Below are 18,957 nucleotides of genomic sequence, written 5' to 3'. Positions count from 1 at the left end.
ATAGAGCGATGATGTGATTAGTTGGAGATCATGATGGTTATAGTACGAATGAGGGTTCAGGGCAGGGCCGGGTCTGGAAAGTGAGCAGCCGCCCCGGGAGGGTACCAGGTGGCCAGAGCAGGGCCCAGCTTGTGTTACAGACCGCTTCCTGGGAGGGCGCCGGCCCGACTCCCAGACTGAGCTGGTAATTCAGACTGTCCCTAGAGTTTCAGTCTGTTTCTGATGCTTTCCTGGATGGGTCCCGGGTCACCTCAGAGTCCCCCCAGCCTTGACCCTTTGTGTTGTGATGCTGTCACGTGGGCCTGGGCTGCTTAGGCAGGAGCTTGGCGGGCCATGGCCTTCCCCTACCTCAGTCCTGATACTGCCAGACTGTTGCTGGTACTCTTTAGGTAATGGAGACTCCCTCCCCCACGACACCCTTCCGGTGGCTCCTGCCTGTGCTGGTTGTCAGGTTTTGCCTCTCGTGGTTCTGGCACTGGGATCCACCCAGCAGAAGACTGTGGGATGCGCTGCCTGTTTCTTCCTCCCTGTGGGCTCTTCCCTGTGCCGCCCACAGGCCGAAGGAGCGGGAATCTGCTTTCTCATCTCTCGCTTGGGGCTCAGGCAGTGTCTGTGACACGTTAGTGGGTTGAAACCCTTTATCTGGGCCCTTTATTGCATCCCACACAAGTTCCTGTTTCACTCCTAGAGCAGCAGGAGACAAAGGGCATCTAGAATGTACCATGTGACAGTGTGGCTTCAGAGATCCAGCCCCAACTTAGCCTGCAGGACAAAAGGGACCAAGGCCCAGAATGTTGGAGAAAGCAGACCCAAGTGGGGACTCGTGGGAGGTTATTTAAATGTCAGCCCAAGGGGCGCCTGGGTGGCACAGTGGGTTAAGCATCTGACTCTTGGTTTTAGCTCAGGTTGTGATCTCAGCGTCGTGAGATCAAGCCTCGTGAGATCGAGCCCCGCATCGCTCCCCATGTCACTCCCTGCACTTCGTACAGAGTCTGCTTAAGACTGTTTCTCCCTCTCTCTCTGCCCCATCCCCAAAAATAAATAAATCTTAAAAAAAAAAAAAAAAAAAAGTCAGCCTCCAAACTGCTCAACAGGCTGTGCCTGGCCAGGGGACGTGGAAATCAGCAAATACTGACCAGTGTTCCTTCCCTGCTGTACCCAGCCAGAACTTGACCCCTTCAGCCAGTCTAATCATGAGTGCTTGGATCTGGCCCAGAGCTTGGAGTGAACCCAACTCCCATGCTCTGGGGTCCCAAAGGGATCCCGCTGACCCTGGAAGAAAGTAAGGAGAAACTACGGGACAGACCCAAGCTCAAGACACGCCTTCCCACTCTGCCCCAGTAGCAGACCCGATGGTGTGAAAGGCTGAGAGTCTGTGCTCAAGACTATCAACCTCCTTCCTTGTTGCCCCCCTCCCTGCAGGGACCCAGGGCTCTTTCTACTGTCACTCCTGGCCTTGGCTGATAATAGCCTGAAGGAGCCAGCCAGACCTGGTTCTGGTCTCAGTTCCTCCTTGACTTGCTGTGTGACCCGGAGCCACTTGCTCACTGTTCTGAGCCTCATCTCCTCTGCCACCTGGTGCAGGTTTGTAAAGATTCAAGCAGCTAATGAACTAAAGCCCCTGGCACTTAGGAGCACTCCTCCACAGATGGGATTTTTTTTTTTTTTTTTAAAGATTTTACTTATTTATTTGACAGAGAGAGACACAGCGAGATAGGGAACACAAGCAGGGGGAGTGGGAGAGGGAGAAGCAGGCTTCCCACTGAGCAGGGAGCCCGATATGGGGCTCGATCCCAGGACCCTGAGATCATGACCTGAGCCGAAGGCAGACACTTATCAGCTGAGCCACCCAGGCGCCCCCACAGATGGGATTCTTAATCACGGTTGGATCCTTGGATCGCAGCTTTCCTTGCCTTAACGTCTCCTTCCTGGGATGTGGTTAGGAAAAAGGGAGCAGAGCCCTGGGGGAGGGAATATCCGTGGCCCAGCTTTAAGTTTTGGAGAAGAGGGTTCTGTGGGCAGCACAAAAGTCCTGAGTAGCCTCATCCCAGGGTGAAGAGGCTGTCGAGGGCCCACACTGGTCAGCAAGACTCTTTCGGCCAGGGGCAAGAGAGGGGTGCCACGGGCAATCTGGATTGGGATGCCCGGGCCACAGTAAAAATGGAGACCGCGCCCCATGGCCAGTAGGCGTGGCCAACCCTGAGCACATACCTGGCCCAGGCCTCCTTCTGGAAGTCAGAGGGGTCCAAGCAGGATGGAGTCCAGGCTGAGGGCGCTTCTTCAGATGAGACCCACAGCCCTGAGAACATCCTCTTGGAACACCCCTGCGCCCAGGGAGCCTCCCCGTACACAGCCAACCTCATATCCCCATGGAGAGGTCCAGGACTCACCCGCTAGGATGCTGACACGTGGGTGCCACCAGGCTCCACCACTGACACTTTTCCTTTGCCCCCCCCCTCCCCCCCCAGTAAAACAGCTTCTGCCAAGCGGTTGTGAGGATGAGCAAGCGTGTGGAGGCCCCGGTGCAAGGCCCGGCACATAGAAGCCGGTAATTGTTGGTTTCCCTTCCCCATCCGTCTTCGCCCACACTAGCTGTGTGACCTTAGACAAGTGACCTGACCTCTCTGATTAACTTCCTTCATCCAAAAAATGAGGTTGAGGCTTACTACCGAAGAGTGCTTGTGATAGACCAGTGGGTGAAAGGTCTTTGGAGGTTGTTAGGTTGTGGTCCTCGTCTGCACCAGTGCAAAGGAGTGATGGGTAGGGTAGGGGCGAGTGAGCTGGGGACCCATTGGCCCTTAGTGAATCAGAGACCAGGCCTTGGCTATTTTTCCAGGGAGCTGTTGGAGATAAGCGTGGCCATGGCTGAGCTCCTAAGTAATGGCAAAGCAGGCCTGGGAGAGCCCCTGGGGGGGCTGCCTCTCCATCCTCTGCCCTGCACAGCCGTCCTGAGCCTCTTTACGCCCTCCCGGGTTCTCTGAGGTTGGGTTTCTGCCTGGCCTTGGCCTCCTCATTAAGCCACACTTGAGCCAGCTCTCCCACAAACTGGGGTCTGTCCCTTTAAGGCAGACACCTGAGCCTGCAACTTGTGACTCTTCCTGGGAATCCCAGATTGGTTTTCACAGCTGGGCCGAGGGGGTGGGGAGCAGCTGGTCCGGGTCTCCCTGAGAGGAAATCACTGCCCTTCCTGGCCCTGGGGTTCGGAGAGGCCGGGAATTATGCCTGCTTAGAATATTCATCATCAGGAATTATGCCTGCTTAGAATATTCATCATCCATCATCATAATAGCTACCAACGGTTTGTCAGGTGCTGTAAACCGCTACCTCTTCCAAGCCCCAAGCAAGATCCTTGGAGGCCCTAAGCACTGACAAGACCTCAGGGTCCCAGGGCAAAAAGCCCCACCTCCCCTCTGCAATATGTGATTCAAAGTACAAGCTACACTGAACTCTAAAACCTGAATAAGGAAGTCCACCAAGATTCAGACTCTTCTCGTGGGAGCTACTTCAGTGCTGTCTATTAAACCAGATTTTTCTAAAAAAAAAAAAACCTCAGCGCCCTATTTTGTTGCTGCCTCCAGCCTGCACTGAACACCTATGGGTGGCCCAGTCCCAGGCGTTAACGTCAGAATGACCTTAGCAGGTGAGGGTTGTCCCCTTTCCTCAGAGGATGACAGTGAGACCTTGGGAGGCCAAGGGACTTGTCCGAGTCACCAGTCAGTAAATGGCAGAGCAGCTACGAAGCTCTGCCCCACTTCCTGGCCATCCTCATCCTGTGGGCTCAGTCTGGTTTGAGAGCATAGATTTGAGTCATCTGCTTGGGCTCAAAAGCCAGTGTCATCATTTACTATTTACTACCCGGTGTCCTTGGGCAAATTTGTTCTCCCCTCTGCTTTTGGTTTCTTCCTCTTTCTTCGCGTAGTGGAAACCTTACTAATTCCCATTTCTGGCTGTGAGGGTCAAACTGCGCCCGGCTCAGCGCACCAGGCTCCTTTCCTACTGTTTGTATAGGACCAGGCCTTCTCCAAGCACTTGACCTGATGAGTCCTCACAGCAACCCATTTTACAGAGAGGGAGACTGAGGCAGTGAGCCAGTAAGTAATTTCTCCCAGGTTACACAGCTAGTAAATGGTGGCAGTAGTAACAGTTGGCTAGTAGTTGTTGGGTCTTCCCTACCGGTTGGGCCTTCCCTGACCTGTTTGAATGGTGGGCACTTGCTGGGGACGGTCACTGTCCTTTCCCTCACCGAACCGGGCGTGTCCCCGGAGGGCAGGGCAGCGTCGCGGGCCGCAGGTGTGCTGGGGCCTTCCACCGCCCACTCGGGCAGAAGGGAGGCGGCCTCTCGGCCCTCCCAGGCTCCGCCAGCCCTCCCCGCCGGCGGCCCCGCAGCGGGGGCGCGGGGCGGGCGGGGGCGCCGGGGGGGCGGGGCCTGGAGCCGGTAAAAGCGGAGCGCGCGTCGCGCGGCCCCGACTGACAGCCATGGCGCCTCCGAGCCTGTCTCGGGCGCTGGGCCTGGGCCTGCTCGCGCTCTGCCTCCTGCTCCTGCTCCGCGACGCCCGCGCCCGCCCCGGCGAGCGCTTGATCGGAGGCCGCACGAACCTGTCGCCCAGCGACCCGCAGGTGCAGAAGGCGGCGCAGGCGGCGGTGGCCGGTTACAACATGGGCAGCAGCAGCCTGTACTACTTCCGAGACACCAACATCCTCAAGGCGCAGAGCCAGGTGCGGCCGGGCCGGCGGGCCGGGGCCGGGGGCGGCGGCGGGCCGGGCGGGGGCAAGGCCGGGGAGGCGGCCGGGGGGGGGGCAGCGGGGGGGGGAGGTTAAGGGGATGCCACAAGAGCGTTCAGGACGTTTCGACACGATGTATTTTTTAAACTGAATTAATGCCAAAAATGTAGTAGGAACAACGTCTCTAGATTTCATTTTTTTTTTTTAAGATTTTATTTATTTATTTGATACAGAGAGTGAGAGAGCACAAGCAGGGGGAACAGTAGAGGGAGAGGGAGAAGCAGGCTCCCCGCCAAGCAGGGAGCTCGATGCGGGGCTCCATCCCAGGACCCTGGGATCATGACCTGAGCCGAAGGCAGACGCTTAACCATCTGAGCCACCCAGGCGCCCCAACATATCTAGATTTCAATAGGGTCTAGCCCTGACTCACATACACGGGGACTCGCTTGGCTCACACTAGCCCCTGCCCTGGGGGGTGGACTGGGGAGAGGGGAGGGAGGGAGATAGGGCAATGGGCTTCAGGGTGTGTGCACACCTGGGTCTCAGCTTCCTGTGTGGCCCAATCCTCTGCCCCTCTCCCCAGGGGATCTCCCCAGGGATCCCCACCAGAACTTCCCCATCCAGGGTTGGAATGCCGAGGCGAGGCCCAGGCCCCGTGCTGAATGTGGAGAGAGGTGAGAGGTCTGGGTCAAGGGTAGTCTTCCAACACTCCTGACCCGCTCCTGCCCTCCATCCCCAGCTGGTGGCCGGCATCAAGTACTACCTGACCGTTGAGATGGGGAGCACAGCCTGTCGCAAGAACGTGGCCACTGGAGACCGCGTAGATATCACTACCTGCCCCCTTGCCACCGGAGTGCAGGAGGAGGTAATGGCCCTGCACCCCACTTCCCAGCACCCAAGGCTAGGTTGTCCAGCCTGAACCCATCTGGCTGGCCGCGCTGATGTCTGCCTGAACCTGCCCCTGTCTTCTGGATGATTCAGCCCCCAGGCCAGGGCGGGGTGCAGAGAGGAGGAGACTTGGGGCTTCTTCCTCACTGGACTGGGCTAGAAAGATCTGGGATCTAGTCCTGCCCATTTGACTCATTGACCCTTTGGCCCAGCGACTGTTCCTCTCGCACCCCCGAGTGGAGTGTCGCAGGCTGAGGGTGGCAGTTGTGAGGAGTCAGGCCTGGGACCCAGCCTCACCCCTCCTCTCCCTGCTCTCCCTGCAGAAGCTGCGCTGTGACTTCGAGATCCTAGTGGTCCCCTGGGAGAATTCCTCCCAGCTTCTGAAGCATAACTGCGTGACCATACCATAGACCCCCTATGGGCATGGGAGCTGGAGGGAGCAGGCTCTTCGTGGGAAGGCACTTCAGGTCCATGGGCGTATCTGTCACAATAAACTGCTGGCACTGCTTCTCGCATTGGACTCTCCTCCTCCTCCTCCCCCCACTCCCTCCTCCAAGTCCATGCCCACTTGTGGCAGCACCCCTTCCCCAGGCCAAAGACAGCCCATACCACCCCCAGTTGAGCTTCTGTTGTCTCAGCCCACACAGTGCTGAGGGCGCAAGGTTCAGTCCCCAAATGTGGAGTTCTCCAAACACGTCAGCGTCACACAGACAATCAAACGTCCAAGGACTCTCACTATTCTCGGAGTTAAGGGGTGGGAGACAGACTCACAGGAGAGGGATGATGCCCCAAGACTGAGCAGGGGCAGGCGTCAGGGAATACTCCGAGGGGTGCCAGAGCTCCCAGGACCACCTAGGGAGGCACAGGCTGGGTTCAGCCGGCTGAGCTCCCAACCTGTGGTTCCTATACCCGCCCGCGGGCCCGCGATGCCAGGGCCCCTGTAGGCCATAGGGCTGGAACAGTGGTTTTCAAGTACATGGGCCATAGGCCAGAGGGGGGTCCCCGGTGCTTTGCCCCAGGCAAGACCCCTGGAAGGGGCTGGACAGGAAGCCCAAAGGAGACCAGGGTCAAATCTGCCCACAGGAGGGATGAGAGGGCAGATGTGATGTGACGTCATTTCAAGAAAACAGAACTGCAACTTTTTCTGCACAACTGAATTTGTGGCTACAAATCATACTATCCACACACACACACACACACACATAGAACTCTCAACACACACACACACACATAGAACTCTCAACACACACACACACACATACACTGAAAACACAGCACACACTTGGATGCTCCCAGATACCACATACATATCCAGAAAATCACACACACAGCCTGGCCACCCAGAAACACACACACTGAAGCGGCCCCCTCCACCCCAAACAACCTGGAGCTGTATACAGACCTCCACACACACAGCCCTGGAGACCCACACGCCCCACCCAGAGCTGGGCCTCAGATGCACCAACACACACCCACACCTGCGAGCTGGGACCTACTGAGGAACAGCTCCCGGTCCCAGGCCCAGGCCTCTGCTCTCAGAGGCCCTACTGGGGTAGGGATGGGGGGCGGGGGTAGACGCTAGCAAGGCGACTGGCACGAGGAGGTCTGCGGAGCCAAGGGGCTGAGCTGGACAGGAGCGAGGGCTGCAGGGGCAAGTTCAGCCCTGCTTCTGTCCCCACCCGTTAGATGCGGCAGCTCAGGCAGCCCAGGGCCGGGCAGTGTGGCCGTGGCTCGGAAGGGCCCCCGCGGGCCACCCAGCACAAGCCTCCAGCCTGGAGCTGGCACAGGGAAGCGGCAGGAAATGCTTGTTGAACGAACGTGTGAGGTAGTGGGTGAGGCGAGGCCCGCAGATACCTGCCAGGTGGCTTCTCCACCCCCAGCATCTGTGCCCTGATCCCAGAAGCCATTTCCTCGGCACAGTCTCTCCCCAGGTCCTGGGCCAGCCTGGAGGTAGGGGGAAGACTGGCACGAGTGTCACCCCTCTGTCCCCACTCCGGAGTCCTGCTCCTGACCCCCTCCAGCCTCTACTGCACCCTGGCTTCACTCGACCAGAGATGAGGTGGCTGCTGGGGACAGTGGAGCACCCCACTCTGGTCCAGAAGCCCCCAGGTCTCCAGCACCCTGCCTGGACCCAGGCACTTGGGGACCTGGGGCAGAGCCTCACCTCCACCCCCCTGCCGTGGGGACAGGGGCTCTGGGCATTTTGCCCAGGTTCAGGCTGAAAGTAGGGGGACTCACCTAAGCCTTAGGCCAGGTAGGGTGGGGAGTGACCATTAGGCTCATTCCTTGCTTTCCTCTAACAGAGGCTCATCCATTCCCCCCACCAACACACCCCCACTCCCACACCCCCACTCATGTTCCCTGCACCCTCACCAACAGCCGGAGGCCAGGAGGACTTGAGCAGCCTCCATCCTACTTCCCCTCACTGAGGTTCTTTAGCCTGACCCCAAGCAGGGCAGGGTATGGCAATGACCTCTGACTTCTGGGTGCACGCTATCCCCATCGAGTTGGCATTCTCGTACTGGATTCCGAGGGTCTTGGTAGGTCCAAGTTCCGGGCTGTGAGCCCCTATTTCTGGAGCCTACTGGCCCTCTAGGCCCTGATAACTAGGGGCTGTTCTAGTTGGTTCTTTTTCTCCCAACTCCTGGGCCAGATGGACCTTCTTCCCGAAAGCAAGGTGACTGCCCACTCACCCCTCCAGCCCTGAGCCTGGCCCCCTTTCTGAGTCACCGCTCTGGCCGCTGCCGATGCACTGCGGGCCCGAGCTGGAATGCGGGCCCTGGAGAGGACCAGGAAGAGCGCCTCTCACACACAACACTCCCTCTGTCTCTCTCTCACACACACACACCAGCAGTGCACAGTTCCCCTGCCCTGTGCCTTGGCTTAGCCAGGGAGGACACAGAGCCATTTGGGGGTTTAAAACTCTGTTAGGGCCCGGTCCTGCAGGCCCGATGATCATTCCAGTAGATCGGGGGACTTGTCTTGACCCACAGCAGTGGGCAGCTTGCCAGAGGCTGCAATCCGCATCCCGTGTCTCTCTGCATCCAGGGGTCACTTCCTGAAGTCCTCTTCTCCAGCCTGTGGGGGTGGGATGGGCGGATGACTGAGCCAGTGCCGGCCTCTGCCTTCCCCCACGCCCATGTGACTGTTCGGGGCCCTCTGGGCACAAGCCTCCCATGCCTGGCCTTCTGGGGTCTTCCCACTCTGGCCCCTCTCTCCTCTGGTCCTGCCTGGCGCACCTCAAACGCAGCGTCCACAATCTCATCAAGAACGGACGCCTGGGAGCGGAATTTCTGTTGATGATGCTCCACGCCGGCCACCAGCTGCAGGAAGTGGAAAAGGAGTTCCCGCTGCCTTGGGGGGAGAGGGGGGGAAGGGGTAAGCCTGAGCTGACCTGCCCGGCAGGGTCATCCAGGCTGCCAGAGCAACCCCCACAGCTCTTCTCACCGGCCTCCCGCCAGCCCCCCATTACAGTTTTTCTGAGTGGGGCCTTTCATGCCGTATCTCCTTTCCACAAATAAAAAGCCCCCATTTGTGCCAGTGCTAGAGAGGGTTCTAACTGCTGTTTACCCTCCCAGTTATCCATCCCTCCATCCTTCTGTCCACCCCTCTGGTGGCCCCTCCAACTACCCCATACCTCTCTGTGCACCCACTCACCCACTTACCCATTCATCCGCCCACCAATCTAGCCATTCACTCACTCATCTGACCACCCTTATCCCTCTATCTACCTGCTCTTCCCTGGACCCCCCCACCCACCCCTTCACCATGTTGTGCAGTCAGCCATCCACCTAACCGCCCCCCCCAACCGTTCACCCAGCCCACTACCCATCTGTTAACTCCCTCATCACCTGCCCGTTTTATAAATCCATCCATCAAGTGACACTAAAATCAATGAACACTGCCAGGCGCTCCGAGGACACAGATGTTAACAAGAAACAGTCCTTGCCCTTAGGAAGCTTCGCCTGTGGCAAAGTGTTTACGCTCGCGAGAAGAGTAAACCAGAGTGCTAAGGGCCCAGTCCTGGGGATCAGAAAAGACTTCCAGAGCAAGTGTCATTGAGCCGAGTTGGAAAGACACGAGAAGCTTTGCCAGGCTTGGGCAAGGTTCCTGGTCCGCTACTCCAGAGGAGCTGGAGGGTACTGGGGGCCAGGGCAGGCCTCAGGGAAGGAGGCCGTAGAGAGTGGGTGAATTGGAGATGTAAAGTCTGATGAGGAAGGAAAAGCCCAAGCTGCTTTTAACAAAGACCACTCTCTAAATAAATAAAAAGAATAAAAGAAAGGAAAGATTAGGGCGCCTGGGTGGCTCAGTTGGTTGGGCAACTGCCTTCGGCTCAGGTCATGATCCTGGAGTCCCAGGATCGAGTCCCGCATCGGGCTCCCTGCTCAGCGAGGAGCCTGCTTCTCCCTCTGACCCTCCCCCCTCTCATGTACTCTCTCTCATTCTCGCTCTCTCAAATAAATAAATAAATCTTTAAAAAAAAAAAAGAAAGGAAAGATTAAAATAACCAACAACAAACAAAAACAAAGGGCACTCATAGTGGAGGTGGACCGATGGGGAAGAGTCTGGAGGCCCAGAGACCCCCATAGAAAGTGTTACCGAGGTGCCAAGGGCCCACTAGGCCAGTGGCCAAGTTGCTGGAACAGGGGTGGGGTGGGACGGGAGGGCCAGGATGTGAAGCGAGCAGGATTGGAACTCAGCTCTCCCAAATCTTGGTCACTTGAGTCTGCCATTGGCAGCCAGAGAACATTCCAGGCAGAGAAAACAGTGTGGACAAAGGCCCTGAGGTGGAGAAGTATGTGCTATGCTTGGGAAACAGTGCGGGGACAGCAAGAAAGTAGCCAAGGAAATGAGGGAGGTTGGCAAAGGCTGGGTCACAGAGGGCCTTTGGGGCTTAAACTTGGATGGCGGGTGAGGAGGGGCTGGAGGTGGCCAGTAGTCGGACTGCCCTGTCTGCTGGTTTGGAGCTAGTCTGGATGAGGTGCAGCGGGGCCCAGCTTTCAGAGGGAAGGCTCTCTGAGGAGCCAGGCCTGAGAACCAGGAAGCAGGAAGTGTGTGCCAAGGTCCCCCAGCCATGAACACAGCCACAAGTCCCCAGCTGTCCTGGCTCAGCTGGCCAATCGCTTCGACGGGAATGGGATGTTGACCATCTGCCTCCCAGGCCTTTACCCAAGCTGTTCCTTGACCCTCACTCTTCACCCCTCCACCTAGCCTAAGTCCAGCACCCTCATGGCCCAGCACAGGTCATTGGCAATTGGGCTCTCATGGGCATGGGCTAGTCTGTGTCCTGAAGAACTCGCAGGGCCTGACCCAGAGCAAGGGTCAGGGATGCTTCCTGAGTAAACAGATGAGCAGACTCCCTGCTGCCCTGCCTTTGCCCTCAGCCTCAGAGGGGCTCTCATGGCCCAGGAAGCACTGCTGGTGGGACTCTCCTGGTGGTGCAAGCTGGCTCAGGGGGAGCAGAAGCCACTCATGGTCTCCACGTCCCACCCATAGGCTCTACATGGGCCTTGGTGCCCCACCCCCTTCCAGAGAGGTGGGCAATGTCCCTTGCCCTGTCAGCCCATGGGCCAGACCCCAGGCCCCTCCCCTTAGACTCGGGGCCTCCCCTCCCTTTGCATCTCCTTACTTCTCAGTCATAGTCCCAAATTTTTTCTCGATGAGCTGCTTCTGTTTGGTGTGTTCACTCACCACCTCTTCAGGGTCTGAAAGTAAAAAAGGGGGCAGTAAAAAAGATGCCCAGATTGAGAGGAGGTAGAAGACACCCCATGTGTCATGGAGGTAATTCAGAGGGGCTAAAAGAGTTTTTGCCCATGATGCCCCCAAAGAGATGGCTTCTCTGGGCGTGGTGTGTGTATCAGATTTGTTTGTTTGTCTTTCCCTCTGGTAAAAATCCCCCAGTTTTCCCGAGGAACCACTCCTGTCCCTTTTGGGTCCACCTTGTCTAGCAGGGGGCTGACCCCACCGCCCACCTCCAAAGACATGTGACTCAGGCCTGGCTAATCAGAACAGCCTATTCTTTTGGCTATTGTGATTGGTTCCAAAATAGGTGATCAAAGCAAAGAAGATACATATCCGGGACTTTGCTATAACTACAGGAAGAAGAGGAAGTCTCTGCTTGGCATGATAGGAACGGCTAACCTGTGAGGATTTCCCACCGCAAGGGAAGAGCCACCCTAAGCACAAAACCATGCGGAGGACACAGAGCAGAGAGATGGAAAGAGACCAAATCTTGACCAGTATTCAAGTCCTGGATCTAGCCATTCCTGAAAACCACACATTCCTGAAAGCCCTCAATTTGCTAAGTAATTTCTGCCAATTAATTCCTCTTTTTGCTTCAGCTTTTTTGCACTGTCTTTCCCTGATCGAAGGGGCAGGTGAGGGACCTGGTGGCCCTTTGGGACCCTTAGTCCTCTAGTGTTGATGAGCCTAAGAGTGGGATCCTTAGAGCTCAGATTATCTAAAGTTCTGAAGATCTTTAAGCAGGAAGCAAACCAACTGTCTCAAAATCAATTCATTCAGAAAGTCAAGTTTATAAAAATGAACATGTCCAGGAAACTTGATTTTTAATGACTCTCAATCCACTTTGAGTGACTCTGGACAAGTATGTGCAATACTTTGACGAAACCCTCCAAGGCAGTCGAAACCATCCCATGTAAAACCAAGTGCTCTAACCTTTGTAAGTTATTAGAAGAAATGAGCATTTGGTGAATCATAATTTGGCTAATTAGTCATTTCACAAATGGGGCTTTCAGGAATTGACAATCAGTTTAATTGCTTTTCAGATTATCTTAGAGTTCTTCGGACCAAAGTTCTTTTTTTTTTTTTTTTTAAGATTTTATTTATTTATTTGACAGAGAGCGAGAGCGCACAAGTAGGCAGAGAGGCAGGCAGAGGGAGAGGGAGAAGCAGGCTCTCCGCTGAGCAGGGAGTCTGACGCGGGGCTTGATCCCAGGACCCTGGGATCATGACCTGAGCCGAAGGCAGCCGCTTAACCAACTGAGCCACCCAGGCGCCCTGGACCAAAGTTCTAAGCTCTGAAAGTCCTCCTGAGTCTCAGATTCTCAAACCCTGCCACTGGACCTGGAATTATGTGTCCAACTGCGGAAGGAGGGCCAGTACCTGATTTGCTGAGTTCGGTCAGTGGGTCATCCAGTAGCTTCTCGTGGATCCGGGCGGCCCTCTGAGAAGAAGAGGCTTTTGTCCCGCCCGAGTCCCCTCCCTGTCTGCCCTTTCCTGGAGCACCCTCCTCCCTTCCCCCCAGCCTCTGCGCCCACCCCTTCATGGTTCCCTCCCAGGTCCGCCTGCCCCACCCCACTCAGTACCTCCTGCTTTACTTTCTCCAGGCCCTTGAGCAGAGCCATCTGGAAGTTGTCCACCAGGACAGCAATCACCAGGCTGGGGATGGTGGGGGTGGATAGTGGGGTACTCTCCAGGAGGAGGCTGTAGGAGAGGCCCTGCACCCTCCTCTGGGTTCATTGTGGCATGACCAAGGAGAGAGGGCTGGGGAGGGGTGCCCCAAGATTAGGTGGGGGTGGCGGTGAAGCTAGAGAGCCAAGTAGGGATGGGGTCCTCACTTGAGGAAGATGAAGTATTGGATGATGATGTAAATCATGAGAATGGGGATGATGTACCAGGCGCCTAGGAGAGAGGGTGTCGTTTGAGCTGGGAGTTCCTTGCCCACCCTCGCCACACCCCTGCCAGCAAGGATCAGATGCCCCGCTTTGCAGATGGGGTAACTGAGCCCTCGGGGTCTGCCCACCCAGCCAAGCCCCTGCCTTCCACCCCGCCTGGGTCCTGTCCTACCCTGGGCCCGGCTGTCCAGGTAGATGAGGGACCAGTCATCCAGGGTGAGCATGGTGAAGAGGGTGAAGATGGTGGAGAGGATGCTCCGGAAGCGCTTGGGGTCAGAATGACGGAACAGAGCCCGAAGCACCACTGAGAAGAGGACTGGCTGTTCAGGGCCAAACCGGGCTCGCAGAGTCCCATTCTCCAAGCCCGCTCTGGCCACTACAAACCCGCCCATCACAGCACCTCAGGCAGACCCCAGCCCCCACAGCACAGGATACAGAGGCAGGTAAACATGAGGATGAGGATGGCGGTGATGGATGGCAAGGACCGCGCCAGAGTCCCGGTCACTTCCTGGAGGCTGGTCAAGAAGCTGTGGGCAGAAGTTGAGAGGCTGAGTCAGCAGGGGTGGGGATCTGTGCCCAGCAGCCAGAACTGACACCACCGACAGGGGGGCACTGCTTTGCTAGAGGTTTGGGAGAGTTCAGCCCTCTCTGGAAAATGATTGATCCTAGCAGATGGCAGGAGGCTAATCAGAAGTGGGCTGGAGTCCACAGCCTCTTCGTCCCCCATCCCTTGAACAGGTCACAGCAGATTCCCTGGGAGCAGATTCCACGTGGCGACTTATGCATGGAAAACCCCATTTTCCACACTACCCCATCCTCTTGGTGAACTCTCCCTCTCCCTCTGAGATTCTGCTGAAACATCGCCTCCTTTTGGCTGCCTTCCCTACTCCCATCCAGTTAGGTACCTATCCCTCTCTGCCAACTTGTTTGGGATTTGTGGTCTGCTCAAGTGCATCCGTGTACCCCTTCCTACAGGGTGGGGTGGGCAGCCGCGGCGCAGCTGACCTGAGCCTCCGGAGGACCCGGATGGCCCTCAGGGCCCGCAAACTCTTGAAAACCTTGAAGATCCGGAAGACGCTTTGGTGGTAGACGAAGGAGGAGGAGTTGTACTGTAAGAGCATGAAGTCCAGCATAGCCATGATCATGATGAAGAAGTCTGAGGGCACAGGGGGCTGGGAGTCACGGGCTCCTGCCCAGGTGCCTCATCACCCAGACCTGCAGTCCCCCCAACACCAGCACTCCCTGCCAGTGCCCCTTTTTGTCCCCAGCCTCCGCTGGCAGTCCAGTGGCTACCCCCCCCACACACGCATCCCCACCCACCCAGATCGTTCCAGGAGTCAGAAAAATACTTGAAGCCCAGAGCAGTGATCTTGAGCGCAGCTTCCACCACGTAGATGCAGAGGAAAATGGAGTCCAAGGCCATGAAGAACCACTCTGCAGGGACACCAGGGGCTCACTCGCGGTCCTCGGCAGCAACCCTGGCCCATCTCTCCTCCTTCCCTCTGGACCTCACACACAGTCCCAGTTAGGGAGGACCTGGTTCGGCCCTAAGGGCTGGGTGTCTTAACTGCTCTGTGCCTCAGTTTTCTTGTCCATAAAACAGGGATAATACTGTCACTTGGCCTGACCTCCTGACCTCAGGGAGCTTCTAGCAGCTTCTGCCTAACTGTCAATCTTACCATTTAGAAGCTCGGGATAGAACTGCCGGAACAGAAAAACATTGGAGGAAGACGGCCGGCACGGAATCAGAGAGTGCCTCAGCCTCATTGTCATGCTAAAAACCCTCTCTGAATATTCATCCCAAGCCCTACTAGAAGGAGCCTGCTTTCCCTAGTGAGGAGGTCACAGCTTTAGAAATTAATCCCCTGGATCTCCTTATTTCTACAAATAAAGATGACCTTGTGAGACAGCTCCACCTGGGGTAGTCTGTATAGAACTCACCAAGCAGCAGACCCACTTTGGTCTGGGAACAGTACCAGCCGGCCTGAGAGCGTTTTCATGAACATTGGCTTCACTTAATACAGAATAAGAATGCGGCCAATCTTATGCTCTGCTTCGTTTATTTACGCGGTGTCAGGCCTTTCTCTCACTCTGCTGCCAAGGGTCTCAGGGGCCGCCTTCCCCGGTTTTCCACTCTCACCCCTCCAGTCTCCTGGCCCTTCTAGGCGACCAGGGTTCCCTCTCGCTGCCCCACATTAGGGTCGATGCGCCACCTGGTGGCGATATTACAAACAGCACATTCTCTACTTTAGCAGGCTCTTGTGTGTCTGGCTGGCTGGTTGACCTCAGCAAGATCTCTGAGCCTCATCTTTAACACTGGTCAATGTTGTCTACCTCCCAGGGGTAAGGATGAAATGAACTAAGTTACATAAGCCACCCGGCACTGGATCAGGCCCACAAGAGGGCTAGAACAAGATCTATGGCTTTCTCCATGTGAAAGTGGCTCCTCAGGGGCGCCTGGGTGGCTCAGTCAGCTGAGCGGCTGCCTTTGGCTCAGGTCGCGATCCTAGGGTGGGTCCTGGGATTGAGTCCCGCATCGAGGTCCCCGCTCTGTGGGGAGCCTGCTTCTCCCTTTCTCTCTGCCTCTGCCTCCTCTCTGTTTCTCATGAATAAAGAACATTTTTTTTTTTTTAAGAAAAGAAAGGGGCTCCCCAGCTCTTACCACCCCGGATCTCAACTTCGGCGAAGGTCTGTGCCACAAGCATGGTAGTGTTGAGGCAGACAACGAGGAAGATGAAGGTTTCAAAGGGCAGGGACTGAGTCAGTTTCCTAAGCATTCTCCGGAGGCCCTTAATGAGGTAGCTTAATTTTTCCCACAACCTATAGAAGAGGTCCACAGTGTGCAGCCTCTTGTGGGCCCGCTGAGCTCTGGTGGCTGTAAGGGGAACAGAGAGTCAAGTCTGTGTGGAAGGTAGCATGGGGATCCCAGGCATCCTCCCAGACTAAGTTGGGGTTCATCTTCATGCCTGCCTGCTTGCCTACCATTCACTCACTGAAGTGCCTCTATGCTATCTTGTGCTGATCCTGGGGCTACCCTGGATCCTGGGGCTACTGGACTCCTGCTGCCCCTTCCATGGCAGATGCCAGCTTGTTTGGGATTTGTGGTCTGCTCAAGTGCATCTTGCGGGCTCATGATTCTATACCTCCAGGCCTTTCTTTACCCACGTGGCGACTTATGCATGGAAAACCCCATTTTCCACACTACCCCATCCTCTTGGTGAACTCTCCCTCTCCCTCTGAGATTCTGCTGAAACATCGCCTCCTTTTGGCTGCCTTCCCTACTCCCATTCAGTTAGGTACCTATCCCTCTCTGCTTGTTTGTGAGACTGTTACTCTGTTTACTGAACCACTTGGGGCCAAGCTTGGGGGATTGTGCTTTAATAGCCAAGGTCCCTCCCTGCCCTTAAACAAGGCCCTCTTTCAGACACTGGATGTCTGTCAAGATGCTCACAGTTTAGTGGGGGAAATGTGGACAAATACAATCTACAGTGGTAATTGTCCTGATATGGAGGATAGGCCACCATCACTGGGTGGTCTAGGATTGGTTGTTTAAGTGACCACCCCCCAGTCTTGGAGCCCCTCAAGGACAGGATTTGTTTTCTCTATGCTTCCAGGGTCCAGGCGGGCCAGGGACCCATATTAGACAAGAAGAAATGTTTGAGAAGTGAATGCATATAGGCACAGCAGTGACTGGATGAACAAACTACCAATGGCCTGAAGAGGTACATCATTTAAGGAATAGAAGATTGGATGGTGAGCAGTCAGGTGAGTGAATAGCCAATGGAATATGCATGCAGCTAAGAGTCATGCCTCATGATCTGTGGAAGGTCAGTGCAGGGCCCAAGTCAGGCCTGGAATCTGGGCCAGGCTGTGTGAGTTGGGGGTGGGGGTAGAGAGACTCACTTTTGCGCTTCTGAAATTGCTCATCTTCTTCTACCCAGCTTTCCGAGGAAGTTTTAGAGGAGGAATCCTGAGGATGGACTTTGCTGGACCCCTGGGATGCATGTGAGCGCACTGCACTGTGGGAACGAGTCAAGCTAAAGGCTGAGCGCTGTGCCTGTACCATGCTAGGTTGGAGGGCTACTGAATGAGAAAAGGAAGAGCCAAAGGAGGCTCTGGCCACACTATGAGACTTGTGTGAGCCAAAGACTTGGGAGCTACCATGATGGTACTCCCTGTAGCGGTGATCACCATGGAGATAATCATAACGATGCACACTATGGTGGTGCTCGCCGTGGTGGTGCTCCCTGTGATGGTGCTCACTATGGTGGCCATGGTGGTGCTTGCTGTGGTGGCCATGGTGGTGCTCACCATGGTGGCCATGGTGGCCATGGTGGCCACGGTGGTGTTCACTGTGGTTCCTGTAGTCGTCATAGAAATGAGGTATCGAGCGATCACGGTAGGCGTCCGCATAGGAATGGTGGGAAGAGGGCTCTCCATGATGAAGAGGCCCTCTGTGGTGGTGGGCTTCATGATGATGGTGCCTACCATGGTGATGGGCCTCACTGTGATGGTGAGGGCCACCATACGTGTAGGAATCTTTATGGTAGTAAGGCTCACCTTGGTGATGGAGCCCACTATGGTGGGAAACCTCACCACCATGGTGGTGAGACCCACCATGGTGGTGGGGTTCCCTATGGTGGTGAGACCCACCATGGTGGTAGGGCTCACTGTGGTGGTGGGACCCCCCGTGGTGGTGGGACCCCCCATGGTGATAGGGCTCACCATGGTGGTGGGGCCTACCATGATGTCTTCTACTACCATGGTGGTGCTCACCATCAAAGGGGCCCTCACCAAGAGAATGATGGGAGAAGATAGTGCTATGAGAAGGAGCCAGGGCAAGGGATGTGAGATGGTGGGCTCTACCAGGTTGGTGGGCCTCACCATGGTGATGGGAGTGGTGGGAGTGATGGGAGTGGGGAGAATGGTGGGAGTGGGGGGAATGGTGGGAGGGGGCATTGTCATGAAAGTCTTGGAATTCATCAAGGTGGTGAGGTCCACCATGATGGTGGGACTCACCGTGATGATGGGATGTTCCATGATGGTGGGACCTGCCATGATGGTGGGATATGTCATGATGGTGGGACTCACCATGGTGCTGGGACACACCGTGGTGATGGTACCCATGATGGCGGTGGACTCCGCTATGGCCTGGCCTGTGATGTGGGGTTGGTGAGCCAGGGTGAGATAACACATCCAAATCATTGGTGTCTGCCTCATTTTGAGCTGTTTCAGCCAATGAGGATTGATCCATGACTATGCTGGTAACACTGGAATGAAGAGATCTCAAGATGTGGGCCCAACAGGCTCCTCCCTGAATTGTCCTTCCAACCGATGGCACTGGCACTTCTAGGAAAGCCTGAGTCTTCTCATGGAATTCTCCCTTTATGATGTCACCAGCAGACCCCTTCTCAGGTCTAATTCCCAAATGCCTCCTTCTGGGGTGTAGTTCAGAATCAAGGATCATTGTGTCTAACCTCTTCATTGTAAAATGAGGAAACTGAAGTCAAGAAAAGGGAAGGGCTTATTTCCCAAGGGTCAGCTGGGAAGATGGCAGAGGACCCTAAGCTCACTTCATCCCACAGATACAACTAGATAACACATCAGTGTAAATAACCCAGAAAACAATATGAAGACTGGCAGAACAAACTCACAACTAAAGGTAGAGAAGAGGCCACATCAAAGAAGGTAGGGAGGATCAAGACATGGTTTG

General features: G+C 55.8%; 2 protein-coding genes across 2 annotated transcripts; one reads left to right on the top strand and one right to left on the bottom strand.

The window, feature by feature from the left end:
- Positions 1-4,418: 4,418 nt before the first annotated feature.
- On the top strand, positions 4,419-6,125 carry CST6 (cystatin E/M). Its single transcript, XM_045892547.3, has 3 exons — positions 4,419-4,716; positions 5,462-5,587; positions 5,934-6,125. Exons 1-3 carry the CDS (start codon positions 4,477-4,479, stop codon positions 6,018-6,020), a joined length of 453 nt encoding a protein of 150 aa, XP_045748503.1. The 5' UTR covers positions 4,419-4,476; the 3' UTR covers positions 6,021-6,125.
- Positions 6,126-8,251: 2,126 nt separating this feature from the next.
- CATSPER1 (cation channel sperm associated 1) lies at positions 8,252-18,371 on the bottom strand. Its single transcript, XM_064576587.1, has 14 exons — positions 17,898-18,371; positions 17,663-17,835; positions 17,148-17,554; positions 15,907-16,119; positions 14,565-14,678; positions 14,250-14,400; positions 13,680-13,771; positions 13,417-13,560; positions 13,188-13,251; positions 12,936-13,008; positions 12,733-12,793; positions 11,240-11,315; positions 8,850-8,964; positions 8,252-8,688 (listed from the first exon to the last, which is right to left on the bottom strand). The coding sequence occupies exons 1-14, from the start codon at positions 18,369-18,371 to the stop codon at positions 8,662-8,664; spliced, it is 2,184 nt and encodes a 727-aa protein (XP_064432657.1). The 3' UTR covers positions 8,252-8,661.
- Between the last annotated feature and the right edge of the window lie 586 nt (positions 18,372-18,957).

This window comes from Mirounga angustirostris, unplaced genomic scaffold (genome assembly GCF_029215605.1).
Source record: "Mirounga angustirostris isolate CCGP_5_RB_7025 unplaced genomic scaffold, mMirAng1.0.hap1 SCAF_13, whole genome shotgun sequence".
NCBI lineage: Eukaryota > Metazoa > Chordata > Mammalia > Carnivora > Phocidae > Mirounga > Mirounga angustirostris.
This window is presented reverse-complemented; position numbering and strand designations above follow the sequence as displayed.

Excerpts from the sequence above, each read along its gene's own strand:
- CST6 (XM_045892547.3), top strand. The coding sequence starts at position 4,477 with ATGGCGCCTCCGAGCCTGTCTCGGGCGCTGGGCCTGGGCCTGCTCGCG. Across the intron at positions 4,717-5,461 it reads TCCTCAAGGCGCAGAGCCAG|CTGGTGGCCGGCATCAAGTA; the intron begins GTGCGGCCGGGC and ends CTCCATCCCCAG. Across the intron at positions 5,588-5,933 it reads CCACCGGAGTGCAGGAGGAG|AAGCTGCGCTGTGACTTCGA; the intron begins GTAATGGCCCTG and ends CTCTCCCTGCAG.
- CATSPER1 (XM_064576587.1), bottom strand. The coding sequence starts at position 18,371 with ATGGGTACCATCACCACGGTGTGTCCCAGCACCATGGTGAGTCCCACC. Across the intron at positions 13,772-14,249 it reads CGGGTCCTCCGGAGGCTCAG|CTTCTTGACCAGCCTCCAGG; the intron begins GTCAGCTGCGCC and ends TTCTGCCCACAG. Across the intron at positions 13,252-13,416 it reads CCTGGACAGCCGGGCCCAGG|GCGCCTGGTACATCATCCCC; the intron begins GTAGGACAGGAC and ends CCTCTCTCCTAG.